Consider the following 18,035-nt stretch of genomic DNA (forward strand, 5'->3'; position numbering starts at 1 on the left):
TGTGAGCATCTTGGCCAATGAAAATATAACAATGAAAAATATAATCCAATCAGCAATAATAGCTCACTACTACTTTAACTTAATAATTAACGTTACTGCTAACAAACACTTAGAAAGGCCTACTATGCTAACGTTACAGCCTCAACAAAGGATAACGCACATTTACAATGAAGACTTACCTTATCAGGAAACCAGGGAACTTGAAGTGAATCTTCTACTAGCTAGCCAAACACTTCCACGCAGTTTGAATTGTAGAGAAAAATGAAATGGAAAAATCAATCTTCCAATGTAGCAGCAGTGAAAACTAGCATCAACAGGAGCATTAGCTGGTCTATAAACTGAACTGCCATATGGCAGTTCAACAAGGCCTTCAATAAATACTACAGACTACAGCTAGCATAAATAAACCTCTGTTGATATGAGTCTTTCTTGCTTTCTCTTCATCTTTATCAGTTTCTAACTACTTAGCTGGGTGCGCAGTAGTAGCCCAAGTGTTAAGGAAGTGGCCTTGTGACAAATAAATAAGAGCTAGTCAATGTACTTGGTTGAATAAAGGTTAAACATTTCATCTTGCTGTCCATTACTCTTTCCCTTGTTTTCACATGTATCTGTTTTTCATTAGCTCATACTCTGTCTCTCTCTTTCTCTCACTCTCTCTTCCTTTCTCAGGATCATCTACTCTCTCTTTCAGCACATACCCAGTCTTTCTCCTCTTTTCCTCTCCTTCAATTCATTCCTTCTTCATTTCATTGTTCAGACTGCTGAGCTCTGTGTGACCCAATTAACCTCTTTAATATACAAAGACTGATTGTAATGAATCTCTAATTAGTTCTAATGAGCAAGCGTGACTGTGATCCCTTCTGTTGTTTCCTCTGCTTCTCTTAACCCCATCCTCTTTCTGTTCTTCACCTCTTCCTCCCTTCATTTCAAGGCTTTCATTCTGAAGAGATGTCCACTGTTTGAAAAATGCCTAGGTGCCTAGCTTACAAAATGCTTGCCAGCATGAGAATATAACTCTGAATATTGTTGAAATTGCGGGCTCTCTGAAAACACCCTCAACGACAGAGTGACATTTTGTCGGATGCAGTCATTTGTAAATGATGATTTGTAACATTTTAGGCAAATACAAACACTTAGCAAGACCTGTTAGGCTAATGCTACATCCTCAAATTAAGCCCACTTACAAGAAATGGCACAACTTACCTTATCAGGAAACCAGGGAACTTGAAATGATTCTGCTACTAGCTAGCCAAACACTTCCACAAGCAGTTTGAATTGTAGAGAAAAATGGGATGGAGAAATCAGTCTTCCAATATTGTAGGCATTTTGCCAGCATTCAAACAGTTGAAATGGTGGACCATGATCAGAAGTAATCTACTGATAAAGAAGTGTTAATGTAATAAAAGCAGCCCTCATCCAGCGTGCTGAACCCTACCTGACCTGTTGATCTTGTCAGCAGGCCTTCTTCAAATTATGAATAATCACAGTGAGCCACTAACGGCCTGGCTAACGACCCCGTTAGCCCGTCTTATCGAGCCCTCCTATGACTCCACAGCAGGGGCCAAGGGGCCAGCAGACGTCGTGCAAACACAGTTTAAGGAATTAACGCTCCCATTGACTTGCATTGACTTCTCCACCACAGACGCTGTAAGCCAATTGACTCTCAATGACCTTGGTCATCAGACAGTATAGCCGCCCATTGAATTTAAAGGCATCCGGCCGACGCACAGAACACGACCCCTGACTTTGCCTCATTATGCGTTACATGATAGCGTTAAGCCCATTGACTTTCATTTGATTATTCCCTTTGACTTCTACCGACCATTTGTGTAATGTAAACAGGTCATTTCTAGGTCCTGGCCAGAGCGCATGCAATCCTTTGTACATTTGAAATAGAGTAATAAATGTCAGGTAACACTTTTTTCTTTGCAAATGATTGTATGCAAAAGCCCATGATGTAATAACTGTCTGTAATGAAATAAAACTAAACGTAATAAAGCCTATAACATAATAAAAAGCCAATAATGTAATAAAAGTTGAAGCAATAACATACTAGGATTTTTTATTACAATATTGACTGGCTATTGAACTGTTGACTCGGTAATAATTTTTTGGCTGAATAATGTGATTTATTAAACATCAACCAATAATGCAGTAACACTCTGAAATGTCTTTAAGTGATGGATTATATGTATGCTGAATTGAAGAGTGGCTGCTAAAGATAGAGAAAGCCAAAGAAAATCATATTTTATGGGGTTTGCACCTTTGCTGATAAGCATGCTACAAAACTGCCACATTTTTGAATCGTTAGTGTGATGATCTGTCCATATGAGAGAATATGGAATATGGGTGTAGCCTAAATGTGTGACAGGGAAACAGTGTGTCATGCTCACAAGTGCACAATGTTAGTTTTTTTTTTACATTGGAAACTTGAAAGGAATCCCTGTACTGTTACTGTATACTGTCCCAGAGAGTCCCAGTATAATGATTGATGTGTGTAAAACAAAAGACAGAAGGAAATTTAAATACAATTCGCAAGGGTTTTGACAAGCAATATCCCCCCAAATCAAGGGACATCTACTCTGTACTATTTATATTATGCTTTGGGTATTAGAACCATTAACTAAGTGTAGTGTTTTTGTACTGATCTACAATGTAATATGGATTTAACATGAACAGATGAGTGTGAGGCAATGGTCTTAACTGGCCTACATGTTAAAATAGGGACATCAGCAAATTAAGGGACTAACTTCCCCTTAACATTATTTAATTAATGCAACAATTATCAGGGAAATGACCTTGATCATGGCATTTACCTGATGCCCAGTGATATCATGTTAATAAGGTATAAGACCTCACCATGAAAGCAAACAGACAAAACCTTTTTGGAGGGCAGAACTGAAAATGTCTCTCCTTCTTTTCATCTCTTTGTCTCTGTACACGCCCCCCTCCTCCCCCATACCTCACCTCTTACATTTACTCCACATGGCAACAAGTGGTACTGTGTGTAAAACAACAATACCACTTCACTAGCTATTACATTGATTTACTCCGGACCGCGTTCGGGCCCCGAGGGTCTAAATAAAGCGAGCCGGTTTCAAACCTCTTTCACCGCCGCGTTGTAAATTCAGTATAACGCTCGCAAATTCAGACAAAAATGGGCTTTGGCTGCGCAAAGTTTTGTCTCCGCCGGGGCGATGGCGAACAATGGAGGGAAGCAGACGCTCTTTAGAACGAGCAGAGGAGGCAAAGTTCAGAAAAGTTCATTCACATCGTTCGAGGGCTGGACCAGCGGGGATAGGATGGCCGGACATAAAGGTGTCAGCTACAATTTACTATTACAATTTGGGCATTTAGCTGAAACTCTTATCCAGAGTGACTTACAATAAGCAACAACAGTTCAACATTGGTGGATCCCATAATCGCGAGTAGCCCAGTAATAAACAAGGGCCAGGGACAACAGTACAATGCTAAGAACTTGGTATGGAGTGGAGGGAGGGGGGGGGGTGTAAATCAGAACAGCACCAGAGAGAGACACAGCTTGTGAAAGAGACTGAAGCACATCGGCCAGCAAGGCTGCATTCAGCAGGAAGAAACACACTGGGTCTCATTTATCAGGCGAGGTGAACGCATTTATACCGAAAAAAAAATGTAAAATACACGCAATCAAATACATTTCACATGCAAATGAGACTATTCAGAGTCTTTACAATGATTTGGCATACTTTTTTGACATTTGAAAGAAGATTGGATTAGGCATTTTTCAATATTCTGCACTGAAATGAAGAGTTTCCATACATTCCAACATTGAATATTCATAAAAAATTGTATTACAAAATGAATGCTGGTATTAAAGACACATTATGGGTTATGAGGCATCTTAAAACCTTTGCTTACAGTAGTTTTTGAGAATCATCTCTGTTTTTGAAATATTGCTGGATGAATTTCAGGAAGCAACATTCGTCTAAAATGGATATATAACGTTTTGAAATGGAACCCCTCCCATACTGATGGATGAGCGACTCCTCAGAATGGGAAAATTAGTGGTTTGCTGTGTGTTAGGCTTCATGCTTCCCTCCAGCCTGGCAACAACAGGCTGCATCTGCCAGGATTACTGGCTGCCAGATTAAATTACAACATTGTTTCTTAGGTTTGCTGTCTGGTAGGCAGACATGGTGTCGTGGTTAACATGAGCGTCTCTGGAAACACATGAACCTCTGCTGGCTTACATAGAATCTCAGCAGAACACTCTCTGTCTCAATGAAGAAAAAGTACCAATCGGTGTGGGCGGCCTACTCCTTTTTGGAAAAAAGATTTGGTGTCTGTTTCACTGTCTTTCTTGAATGTGGCTCACTAGACCTGCAGTCTATTTGGGATACTGGGAGCGGGATAACCAGGTAGGCATCAGAACCCAGGCTAGTTCAGATAGTAGTTGTTTTAGCCAGGGTGGGGTTTGCCACACATACAATTAGGGATGGGATGCAATATGGAGTTCACCATTCAATAAAACCACGATACGAAGTAATAACATAAAAGTATGACTGATATTGGCTTGCTGGAATGTAAACAACAATTTAAAAACAAAGTGCAAATAATATAATATCGATGGTGAGGTTGTGAAATTGTGATGGGCAAGCCATCTCATTTGTGATTACTACAGCAGAATAAAATGGAGCTAATATCGCAATTCATTTTTATATATATTGTCACATTTTCATATCGTGATATATTGAATTTCGATATATCATCCCGCCCCTACATACAATGTGTGCAGAAAGTTTAGACAGTCTCAGGGAAGTAGATTTACCATTGGTCTCTGTCATTGACTTACCTTACACTTACTTAGCTTACCTGTCTGAATTGTGTGTTATGTACTACAGCTGAGATACTCAAAGTTTGGCCTGAGGGCCACATCGGGCCTGCCAACACATTCTTTTTAGCCCCCCAAGAGTCATCCAAATCACATAGATGCTCTATGAAAGTAGTTTTCATTTATTAAATTGGTATTAGATTAGCAGCCCAGGATTTTAACTCATGCACATCAACTCACTGTACCGCATATTTACATTTCCCTGTCTATTGATGTAGGCTACATAATAGAGACAGTTCCATGTGTGCAATCAGCACTCCAATGAATGTAGCACTTACATTTTTTTTTATATCACTACTGATTGATACAGTAACTGATGTGGTATCAATGAGTGTGGAGAGTAAGCTGCATATGGAGAGTTAATGACTGAGAAAAAGCACCTTTCCTATGCTATGTGACCTGACTTAGTCTCTGAATTTGAAGTATACAGTCTAGTAGCAATGGGTCATGAACCATTTTCTACACATGGGGAACAATGCCAGGTTTCAATTACAGTGAAAGGTGGCAACAATTCAAGGTTTCTGCTGGGCCAAGCTTCCTTATATCAGCACAAGCAACTGAAACAAACTCTGCTCTGTCCTGTGTTAGTCTACCTTACTGTACAAAGACACTGTCAGCAATAGGTGGAATACTTTTGAATCTGGTAAAGTCTTGTAAAACCCAAGGTAGAAACGCTGCCAGCTCTAATCATGTGCAGCACACATGTATCTAGGCTACTGGCCTGTATCCACATTTCTGCTGTGAGTCCATATCGCTGAGTGCCCTGAAACTGAACTTATCTCTATGAACTCTGGTTCACCCTCTCTGTCTGCTCATCTGCCAGGGTCATCAGCCCTCCGCTTTGCTTGCTCTTCTTCTATGGATTCCAGATTTCTCTTCTATTTTCCTTTCCTCTTCCAACTTATTGATTCTGTAAGGATAATGGAATGTGTGTGTGTGTGTGTGTGTGTGTGTGTGTGTGTGTGTGTGTGTGTCAGGACCACCCAGCAGGAGTGTGTAGAGAGTAAATACATTACCTGTCATCAGCAAACATCTTTACCTGGTGTTCCCAAATAAACCATGGAGTTCATGGCACGCTACTCTCTCTCTCTCTCTCTCTCTCTCTCTGAAGTCTATCTGGTTAATTGGACTTTTTACATAAGTGTAGGCTATTGCTCTGTATAGTTGTCTACCATTGGACACCAGTCCTGTCAATGAACTCTAGACACCTGGGGTCTATCTCAATATGTGTCCTCCTGTCCTCCGTGACGTGTTTGATGTAATATCTAACAGCTGAAGTACGATTCCAAAAGAAAAGAATGCGATAAAGATCCCAGTGGTTTACTTGCCAACTGAGGATGAATTGGACGCCGACTTGACTGATGAGAATGAATGGAAAGCCCTGAGATTCATCAAGAGAATGACACATCACATCCAAACACTGCTACAGTCTGTAGTGCAGACAGGTGGAACAGATGGGGAAATGAGCAGCTGTGTGTCTAAATTGATTACATTATGCCCAGCACACAGCCCATCTCAAACTGGAAAGATGTTCTCTGTTCTTCATCTCAAACTGTAAGGATGTGCTCATGTTCTTCATTCCATCTCAAACTGTAAGGATGTTCTCTATTCTTCAGTCCATCTCAAACTGGAAGATATTCTGATGATCTTCACTCCATCTCAAACTGTAAAGATGTTCTCTGTCCTTCAGTCCATCTCAAACTGTAAAGATGCTTCTCTGTGCTCTTGTTCTTGACAAGTTTGTTCTCTCCAAAACAACTTGGGAAGAACGTTTTCCACAAGGACACAAGAATCAACTCTGAGTTCTCGGATTTCAGATTCACCTCTGTACTCAGTTAACTCTAGGCATGTATCCTCTGTGTAGCCTACTTAAAGAAACCGTGTGCAGCTTGCAATCTGCACCTTTCATTTGTTGCACCATATCAAATTCAAATAATCGACCTGGGCCATCATTTGTCATCCGACTTATCGATCAATTTCTTCACTATAGAGCTACTTAGGTCTTGCTTACCTGGATGCAGCTCTCCGGACTGAATTGGATTTTTTGGACTTCTATTTACTTTTCAGTTTATCCACGACCTGACAACTTTCACTATTTATTTTGCACTACTTTACACAGCAGTGCATGTAGAGAGGAAACAAGGAAGCACTAAAGCAACGGCCAAGGTAGCATCAAAAATGTATGACAAAGGCATGACTGTAGATAGTTTTCAGTTACATCTCGTTACCAACATACTGTATCTCATTACAGAGTAAGGAATGTGTTGAAAAAAACATGCTTTGGGTGCTTTGGGGTTGGAGAGTCCATTGATCCTATAGGACTCTATTGGAGAGCCACACCCATGCAAGCAAGACGTAAGTAGAATCGGTATAATGGAAAATGATGAGTTTTGCATCAGTGTCCCTTTGTTGAGGTTTGATGCCCTAACTGGCTGATGTGAAGGCTCCTTTTCCCTTCTGATTGTGCTTTTGAACCAACACATCCAAAGTAATCACTAGTGTCTTAGTCAACACATGCACAGTATTAAATACTTTTATTCACCATTTCTATATAAAGCCAGCTTTTCTCCTTTAGCTTAAGCACTGAAGTCTTGGCTCATGATTGCTGAGATTATATGTAATAATATTCTTGTGCTGCATGAAGACCAATGCAACAGCTTATAGCAACAGTTGTTGCTGATGCACTTCACTATTTAAACCCAATTTATATTCAAATGATAAAACCAGGATTCTCCACAAAAAAACATTTTATTAAATAAAAGGCCCATACAATATAACATGTCACTTAAATAAGTTGGGGTAAGATACAAAAGCTATATAAACAGACTCTACATTACAAATGTACATCCATCCCATAGATACACCTCTGAGCTGATTAAAAAGTGTTCCATGTCCGTGTATAGTGCCTCTCGTTTTGTTTGTTCATCTTTTTAAAAAAAAGGATATATACAAATCCTGTGTATTAACATATCAAAATATAAAATGTAATATATGTTTCATCTCAATCATCTACAACTGTTCATATGTACAATTCACTTTATGCCAAAAAGCCACATTGACCAATTTGGCTGGATTCACACAAGATCAGATTTTAGATCTTTGTAACAAAGATCTAAAATCAGAAAATGCTTTCTGTTCATGTGTAAATGCAGCATTTGTGTCTGCTATGTTTCCCAAAGGGTCTTAGTACTTTGACTATAGTTCACCCCTGGAAGTAAAACAAAGATGAATCTTGATTTTGCAAAGGCATCCTATCACTAAAACCGTCTTTATCCCATTAGCTTCACAGTGAAATAAAGATGACAATAGCACTAATTACCACTAAAAGACTTTTGGGAAACCAAGCACTTAGCACTACACTGCTTTTGGGAAACACAACGTCTCCTCACAATATTTTAATTTCGTACATAACTGGTGAACTTGGTTGGCAGATTGTCCACGGGATAAACGGTAGGTCCCGTTTTCATGGTGGGTGGCCCGTTTAGAAGAGTCCAGTTACACTGCATCGCCACTTCCACCAGGAAGATCTTCAGCAGGACCTTGGCGAACTCCTTCCCAACGCACATCCGGGACCCCCCTCCGAACGGGATGTACTGGAACCTGGAGGAGTCGCCGGAGAGTTTGGTCATGAAGCGCTCCGGCTGGAAGTCTTCCTTGTTGGGGAAGATCTCTGCCACGTCGTGGGTGTCGCAGATGCTGTAGATGACATTCCAGCCTTTGGGAATCTGGTAGCCCTGAAGTAGAGAGGGAAATTGGTGGATGAGTATACTGTGTGTAGGCTAATAAAAGAAAATGTACTCTTTATCCAGGCAAGACGGCTTTTTGTCTGCAGTATATTATTGTGCCTGCTTGCTTTGGACCAAAGAAGATTGTATATCATCATAGCATGCTGTAGCCTGACACGTTGTAGTCAAGGTGTCCTAAAAACACTACTGGCCAATGATAAGCTATACTATACATTTACATTTTTAGCTGACGCTCTTATCCAGAGAAACTTTATTGAACAGTCAATTGTTTGTGGGAATTGAACCAGTGAACTCTAGGTTAGGATGCTCTCTGTACCACTTCATAGAGATCGTTTAAACTTACGTTCAGTTCGAAGGTCTTCAGGGCCACTCTGAATCCTCCAGGGACCGGAGGGTTGATCCTCAGGGTCTCTTTAATGACACAGCCGGTATACTTTAACTGCTCCAGGGCCTCAATGTTCAGACTCTGTAGGTCCATTCCCTGCTCCTCCTGAACACAACAAGAGACAAAGGGAAGGAATGAGTGAGAGACATTGGCTTGGTTTTCTGGTCAGAGTGTTATCTGCTTCACTATTTAACAGAATTGGGTTTTAGTTCTACAAACATTTCTCAGAGGCAGAGCTGCTCTGGAGACAGAAATAATCTCACTGGTTGAGTTAAACCTCAATGGACGGAGACAAAGAACCACCATTTTTTTGGCTAAGACTGAAGCCCGGTGAAAAAGGAAAGAGGTAAGAGATGAGGAAGCTAATATTATGAAGCCTAGCGTCCTTGTTACTAATTGATAAAATGCAAATCTAGCCGGGCTAAGTTATCTAGGTTAGCTAGTTAGCCTAGCTGACCTTCCAAGTTCAAACTAGCCTTACTAGCCTATAGCTGTCCAGGTAAGCTAGTTAGCCTTGTGACATTTTGCCAGTTAGCCAAATTGCCCTAAATAAATAAATAAATCGGTGGTTCTTTGGTTCCACCCATTGAAGTTTAACTCAACCAATGAGACTATTTCTGTGTCCAGAACAGCTCTGCCTAAGTGTTTGTAGAGCTAAAACTCCAATAAGCCACTACTTCCCTTGTACCTTGACCAGAGAAGTGGCAGTGCTATATCTGCTACTACCACAACTAAGCCAACTATTGCCATTGCTACTGCTACAACTTCTACCAGTTTTACAACTGTTAAACTCTAAAAAGGGGATCCAGTCTAGTTACCTTTTCCATCAGTTCCTGCCTCAGTCTGTCCACTACTTCAGGGTTTAGACCCAAGAACATGACCAGAGAGGTGGCTGTGCTGGCTGTGGTTTCATGGCCTCCAAACAAAAGCTCTGTAGCAGACTCCTTTATGGCCTGGAAAGACAGAAATTAGACATACAGGATGAGTTAATGGGCTCTTAACTTCCTGACACACTTCAAATTCCTGGAACATGTGCTTTGCCATTAAATGTCATTCTGATTCTACATGATCTATGAAGGTTAATATAGTAGATGTAATGTGATCTCATCATTACCTGCATGCTGAAGGGCTCCTTGTTCTTCCTGCTGCTGTCTATGAGCTGCTGCAGGGCGTCTCTGTGTTTCGACTCCCCGTCGGACTCCTGCACCTTCTTCTTGATGTTCTCCTCTATCTTGGAGTGGATGAAGTTCCTCGCCTTCAGCCCCTGGAGGACAGGACGGATGGGAGGAGGGAGAGAGGGATGGAAGAGAGACAGAGATGAGTCACGGTTCATTCAGTACTATCAAGGGTGTATCCAGGTCAACTACTGTTTTGGAGTCCACATTAAATCAGTTTCCAAGCTCATCTGATTACAACTGAAGAAGAAAAACTGACTGTATTTTTGCTGATCCCTGCATTATATTTTAGCAGTTAATGAAAGTATGATTATAGATAAGCGGATTTGTCTAAAAACTACAGTCCACTCCCATTTCCAACTTCACTGCAGAGTTTTTGACATTACAAAAATGACAAATTTGATGTAACTCATTTGCTCCCTCACCCTCTTGTTAAAGTAATAATCTGAAACTTTTTATATAAATCGATGTCTGTTTTGCTACTCTCCATTTTATAGTTCATGCAACTTTTGCTGTTCTAAACGCGTATGATTTTCCCCGTGAAAAATCCACTGCTGCACAGGTTTTTATCACTTTAACTTAATGCCAATTTGCTACTCAAGAGGCATCTGAAGTTTATGGATCCATCAAACCATCCATGCATTAACTGCTTGCTTTATTGCAGTCGGGGTGTGTTTGTTCTAACTCATGCATTCATTCCCCTCGTCTATCCTTACCCTGTACAGCCCGCTGAATGGCACGTCGATGGGAAGCGAAAACAGATTCTTGATCATCTCCTCGAAGGCTTCCACCAGCTCCTGCTCGTCAGTCTTGATCTGCTCCGGCTCAAAGCCCAGCAGGATCCTCATGGCTATGCGGAACATGAGGCGCTTCATCTCCGGGTAGACCAGCACGCAGGAGTCCCTGCCCAGCCACTCCCGCACCGCGGCGCGCACCTCCTCCTGGATGACCGGGATGTAGAGCTCCAACGCCTCCCTGGAGAAAGCCCGCATGATGGCCTGGAGAGGGAAGAAGAGGTGAGATTTAAGCATGAGTGTCAATTCACTGAACTAAGCTATGGCAAAGTCCCTGCATCCAATATCATTTGACACCAAAACTTCCAAACCTGCTGATATCCACTAAATTTCTGACTGACAAGATATTATGATTTGGTAAGTATGATCAATTATTAGACATAGGAACTGACAAGATATTATTATTGTGTCAGTGTGATCAATTATTACTTGTAGGTCACCAAACTATCAGTTTAGAGGGAACTTTCCAAATAAATCTCAAGCAAAAAGTAAAAAAAAAAAAAAAAAAAAAAAAAAGTCTGTCAATAATCTGGTGATATTTGCTGGACTTTTACTCTCCACTATAATGATAAAAAAACTATAAAATCAAATTTGGATTCACTTCAGGTATCACATCTTGCTATATGTAATTGGCACACATGGATTCAAATCAGTGATCAGAAGAAAATAAGTCTTTATTCTTCTCATGGATTTTTAGAAAGGCTAGGACATTTTGGAAATTACAATGTATCATTAACGGAGTTTATTGTAAGTCCATCAGACAGGCTTATGACCTTTATTGACTGAATTGTGCATAACGGCTGACAATGCAATGGTTGCATTAAGCAAAAAGTTAACTGCATTCTCCAAAGCAACGTCTGTCCTTAAAAATAACAGCAAGCACTGGACAGTAGAGCAGTCGTGATAACATGACATAGGGGTTCTGGCCAAATTTCCTCAGCAGGCAGCAACAAGTGCTTGAGGAGTCGGAGTCGATCTAAACGAGCTTTGGATCGATTTGGATAGATCCGTGCGTAATGGCGCGATCCTGCTCTTTCGGGCAGTAAAAGTGCAACATTTGACGTTTTTCAAAACAAAAAACAATGTTAATCCGGATCCAATACATTTTATCTTTCATTCTACTGACTCATGAGCTTATGATGACAATAAGGCAAACAGAGCTGAATCCAAGCCACGGTATAAAACAAAGCGCACACCTACCTTCTTCTTGGTCTTGTGCTGGGTGCCGTGCACGTTGGAGAGCGTGTCCGAACCCAGGATGGTGCGCACGGACGCGGGCCACTGCACGGACACGAGCCGGTGCTCACCCAGGAGAATCTGCCTGACGTTATCCGCCCCGGTCACGCGCACCGTGGGGTTGCCGAAGAGGTGCGTGCGGTAGATGTAGCCGTACTTCTGCCTCTTCATCCGCAGGAACTTTCTCCTCTGCAACATGGCAACACATAGAAACCAATATAGATCAGTATATGCGCATAGCTCTATAGAAACCAATACAGATCAATATATACGCATATCTATATAGAAACCAATATAGATGAATGTATACGCATACCATAGAAACCAATACAGATCAATATAAACACAATCCACTATAGCAACCAATGCCGATCAATATGTACACATACCACTATAGAAACCAATAGACTGAACCTGGCACATCACTAAAACACAAATCTGATGATTTTCAGACTAAACAGGGAAAATCCCTGAGCTGGATCATATAGCCTAGAGTTAAATTAAAATATATAATAGGCTACTCCTATGAATAACCTATCTTTATCCAGGTGGGATAAGCATAATTATGCGCTTTTTAATTAACCTTTAATTAACCTAAGCGCGCAAAGTTGGCCAATTTGGCAACATAAGGTAAAAACACCAGACATGAGTTACATGCAGTTTAAAAATCACACTTTCTCTCTGTGCCTAAACCATCCTTGTCCAGGCGGGACATCCCTCACTTTCATCCAGCACACAGTGACTTAAAAGTTTTGATCCCGGTTGTATCCACGCGGTATGATGGCAGTCACAACGGTGCAGCCCGGTCATGCATTTTTACCTGGAGGATGAGCTGCAGCGTCTCCCCAATGAAAGGTAAGCCCATGGATCCGGGCGGCAGCGGGCTGGCGCAGCTCGGGTCTCTCCCTCGGATCAGGTAAACCTCCCACAGCTTGACCGCCACGAGAAACAACAGGATGGGAAGCACGATGGTGCACAGGAAGGTGGCCAGCAGCGTGCTCAGAGCCATATCTGCAGTGGGTTCAAAGTAGCGCCTGACAAGCAGCGTCTTGTGCGGGGTTGCGTCTGTCCAGGTGGAGCTCTGTCGGCTACTAAGGCTGCGGACTGCTCACCCGCCGCTTTTATAGGCTGCCGGGGACTCTCGGCAGCCTGTTACCTTCTCCTCCCTCAGATAAATTAGTTCACACAAAGTTCATCTTTAATTGTGGGTGTCACTTGGCCCCGCCTCCGGCCTGTACTGGCTGGCTCGCTCCACCATTTGTTCCAAGGGCCCCGCATCTTTTTAATCCCTACCTCCTGTTGCACGCAGACAATCCGCGGCGGATTTCACTGTGAAAAGGTGATGATTCTCCCCGCTGCACAATGGGAGCGCATCCCAAGGCGTCTTTGTTGGCGATACGCGGCTAGTTTACACACTCATTACCAAGCTCCCCGGATTGCAGGAGCGGCGGTCGCAGCCTGCGGCGGGCCAGCATTCAAGAGCAAAAGCGCGTTTTGAAGTCGCTGCTGCTCGGGGAAATGTGAAAAACAGCCCGTCTTTCTTTCGGGGTGAAGAAGTTCTTAATCCCTCTGCTGTCTCCTTCTTGCCTGTTTGTCTCACTTGCGTCACTGAAAGTTAAAATTACACTTTATTTTTTCCAATTCATACCTGTTTATTAGGATGTTTTTTTAAAAATTTATATTCAATGATATATAGGCGTAATTTTATATATTTTGCATTTTAGAATTAACCGATTTTTAGACCAATATTGACCAACTAGGGCTAAATATTAAAACCGATATAATAAGCAGCCATAGTCCTCATTAATGCGCAGTGATGAGTTAGCAGTCAGTATGACTATGAGAGATGAAATGATGATTAACACCTCGGCTGGAAAGCAGCGCTGCCCTCAGCTTGACTCAGACTGTTTCTATCCGTCTATCAGATTGGACCTCATCCTAATCTAGAAGAAGACTTTAACCTCCCCTCTCTCTCTCTCCCTCTCTCTCTCTGTTATAAAAATGATATCTCTGCTCGCAGCGGGTTCAAACTTGGGTCAGCAGAGAGAGAGAGAGGCAGAGGGACACACACACACACACAGACACACACACACACACACACACAAGGTTATCCCCAGGCTAACGCCGCATGAAAAGTAAACACCGAGAGGGCGCTCAGCTCGCTCGCCACACCCTCCCTCTGCATTTGGACTCTTGTTTTTTACGACCTGCCATAACGTCAGGACGTGTGTGTGTGTGTGTGTGTGTGTGTGTGTGTGTGTGTGTGTGTGTGTGTGTGTGTGTGTGTGTGTGTGTGTGTGGCAGGGCCAATCGGTCAGTCAAATTGAGACAGCTTGGCTCCTGCTTTTACAGCGACACATTACATGGATGGATCTGTCTGTCCTGGCTGTGACTGTGTGCGTTTCAGCGGGTGCCGAGGAGGGCGCCCTGAGGTTCACCCCGGTGGGAACGGCACGGTACGGCACGGCAGCGCGCACCAACCAACAACTACCACTACAATCATACAACTGGGCTGACTTGGATGTAAAATTCCATGACTTTTTCCATGACATTCCATGGGCTAAATCTGTTCTTTCTTCCTCTGTTGCTGTTGTTTTTCAGCCTGAAAACCAGGAATGAATGTCAAACAAGTTGGACAATACATTCTGCTATATCCCTGTGAAGTGACCCATTTGTAAAATGACCTGATATTCCCTGACTTCCCCAGAGAATTGATCCAATTCCCTGACTTTTCCCTGTAGCTCTGAAAAATCAAAGTGAGATTCCGCCTCAGTCTGACCCTGAACAGAAAGAGAGAGGCTATACCTGCAAAAGAGAGTGTAACCATTCTTTCATGTTAATATGTTTGAGTATGAATATTTACCTGGTTGAAGGCAGAGGGTTCATTGGCTTTAGACTCTGGACAGCTGCAAACATGCTAATACTGACTCCGTAAAGGTATAAATCATCATCATAAGTCATTTTCAGCACTTTTATACACAATAAATTTGATTTACAACATATACTGAAAACTGACCCCAGCCACAGAAGCTACAATAATAGATATAGATGCACAAATCTGCCCAGAGAGTGTATTTTATGTGTTATTTGAGATATTTTCTAGGTTTAAATAGATAATATCAGGTAATGTGTTGATGTTATAAGTTCCTATATGAGTCACTGTTTCAGAGTGAATGGCATTTCCAGCTGGTCATGCTGTATCTGTTGAGTTTTTCCGCATCACAATGTGAACGTGTGAAACAGGATTCTGCTGTTCAGGTGTGATAAAGGGGGGTGAAGGGAAGTTCAAGTGTAGAGAATCATTCCTAGCTGTTTATAGGTTTATAGGTCCGGGCCGGGGCCATATATTCCTACCCAGTAAACACACCGATCACCTGGTGGAGCCTGTCAGGCTTATCAGGGATGGACGCTATCTCTGCCTTCTGTATTGTCACATGTAGAGTTCGTCGGGTATGGCGAGTGGGCTTGGGCCGATATTCAATATTTTCGAACATCGCAATATTTAAAAAAAAAAAAAAGTGAAAAATTTGCTTTTTAATTCAAGTGGGTTCCCTTTTCCATAATCAACCCGTCTTTCTGGAAATAGAAGGAAAGAGCCATTGTTTGGCCATTGTTTCCTCTAATGCTTGAATAGTAAGATCAAATTCATTGGCTGTTAATAATAATAATAATAATTATTATTGCCTAGAAATTTGATGTAGCCTAATTTGTAAGAAATACAATAAAATCTCCCCCCGAAAAAACCCGGGGGAAAAAAACTGCAAAAAAACATAATTTGGGATATCGCCCAAGCCTAATGGCAAGACGTGACCTTAAGGCTCTGTTCACACTGCAGCCGAAAGTGATTTTTTTCCTCCTATGTGACACAGATGTGATGTTTTTAGTGCAGTGTGAACAGAAAAAAATCCCACATGGAATCTGATCTTTTCAATTCTGATTGGACCACATTCATATCTGGTCCTAAATCTGGTACATGTCTGATCCGTGGCCATGCATGCGACCGCAGTTTGAACTGTCAGGTTGGAATTCATGTGGTTTTTATGTAGTCGTCAAAATGGTTCGTCCAATTGACCAGAAAAACATGGAGGACAAGCAGCCAGTGGAAAGAGCCGCAAATTTGATTAGTATTTGTGGAAATGCCTCCATTAAAAAAAAAAAAAAAAATTAAATTAAATAGATGGTGCATATTGTATTCAACCAGTGTTTGCAGAAATTAGGATTAGGGCATGGACTGTAATGACAGACTGTCCAGATGTGACGTCTTTTGCGTGTCATTTCAGGATGGAGGTCTGTTCAAACTGGTATCAGATATGGGTCACTTTGAAAAATATATGTGAAAAATCTGTCAGATGTGAGCAAAAAATCGGAATTGAGCACTAAGGCCTGTAGTGTGAATGTAGCCTAATTGATGCCAATTTTGATCTGGTAGTTTTTATCATTATAGATCAAGCAAAAATTTCCAGAAATCAACTCAGAAGTTATATAAAAAAAAGTGTGCATCTGTACATTAGTTTGCTTACCTATGTCCTGGTTAAACCCACTTGAACTCACTTTACCCACCTTTTTATTTGCAGAATAAAGCTTTCCACGTTGTTAGGCTGACATAAATCTTCAGGACCTAAATTCATAGTATACATTATAATTAGTAGCATCAAACTGATCTAAGTTAAGAAAGTTGATATGAGAGGGGTTGGAATTTTTTATTAAACTTTGAGAGAGAAAATGTGTCTTTTCAAGTAACTGGGTACAGCAAAGAATTTTTAGAATATAAATTAGAGTAAATGGAAGGTCATATAAAGCTACACAACTAACAATTACATGTTAAATGTATGAATGAAAAGTATGTGAAAAGTATAGATTACAGCATTGTGACTGGCTGTGAAATAACAGCAGTAGCCTAGAACTTAATGAAGCAAGGAAAATCGCATGGAAATGTGCGAATATACAATAAATAGTGTGCAGTATGAAAAAAGGAAATAATCATTAAAATATCAATATCTATGCAGCATGTAACAAAGGTGCACTTTTTCATGACAAAGAACAACTGCACGTTTGAAATGAACTGGATCGAGTAGGACACACACACACACACACACACACACACACACACACACATACTGTGCGGGAGAGCGCACAGTCAGCATTAAGCGCTGGGAAGCCACTGTAAACCGAACGCCTCTTGTGTGTGTGTGTGTGTGTGTGTGTGTGTGTGTGTGTGGTTGTGTGTGTGTGTGTGTGTGTGTGTGCGTGTGTGTGTGTTTCTCTTCCCCAGCCCCCCGTTCGCGCGCGCTGACCTGCTTGTGACCCTGACATCTCGGTGAACTCTCGCGCGCAACCAAGTTCACTGTCCGTCAAACATACACACACAGAGAGAGAGAGAGAGAGAGAGAGAGAGAGAGAGAGAGAGAGAGAGAGAGAGAGAGAGAGAGAGAGAGAGAGAGAGAGAGAGAGACTGTAATTACATAGGGAAACTTTAAAAGCAATGAAACGACTTTTTTTTTTAAATGGAGCTACAACCAGCTGTTATTTTTCTAAATATCGAATATTTGAACGATTAATGAATAACAGTACTGTCAATACCAGGCTAAGTGATGAAGTGTAGCTACACAATTCATAAAATAATTAGTGAACAATAGTAGCCTAATCTTAACCAATCAAACATATTTTCATAATCTCTAGCCTACTTGACGTTTGGATATCGGAAACATGACTATTGGGAGTAAATTTATTGATGAATCTATGAAAAAATGAACATGAAAAGAGCATGTGCAAGTTTAGCTGCAAAATTATTAGTTATCAACCAGGACGGGAAATGGACAGCAATATTGA

At 41.5% G+C, this 18,035-nt stretch overlaps 2 protein-coding genes across 2 annotated transcripts in view; both read right to left on the reverse strand.

Moving 5' to 3' along the window:
- Positions 1-18,035, reverse strand: part of exoc6 (exocyst complex component 6) — a 458,194-nt gene that overhangs the window by 369,196 nt on the left and 70,963 nt on the right. The window lies entirely within an intron of this gene.
- cyp26a1 (cytochrome P450, family 26, subfamily A, polypeptide 1) lies at positions 8,012-13,215 on the reverse strand. The gene is made up of 7 exons (XM_071904878.2): positions 13,027-13,215; positions 12,171-12,395; positions 10,893-11,174; positions 10,116-10,265; positions 9,820-9,954; positions 8,960-9,106; positions 8,012-8,604 (listed from the first exon to the last, which is right to left on the reverse strand). Exons 1-7 carry the CDS (start codon positions 13,213-13,215, stop codon positions 8,266-8,268), a joined length of 1,467 nt encoding a protein of 488 aa, XP_071760979.1. The 3' UTR covers positions 8,012-8,265.

The sequence above is a fragment of the Centroberyx gerrardi genome, chromosome 20, assembly GCF_048128805.1.
Source record: "Centroberyx gerrardi isolate f3 chromosome 20, fCenGer3.hap1.cur.20231027, whole genome shotgun sequence".
In the NCBI taxonomy this organism is placed as follows: domain Eukaryota; kingdom Metazoa; phylum Chordata; class Actinopteri; order Beryciformes; family Berycidae; genus Centroberyx; species Centroberyx gerrardi.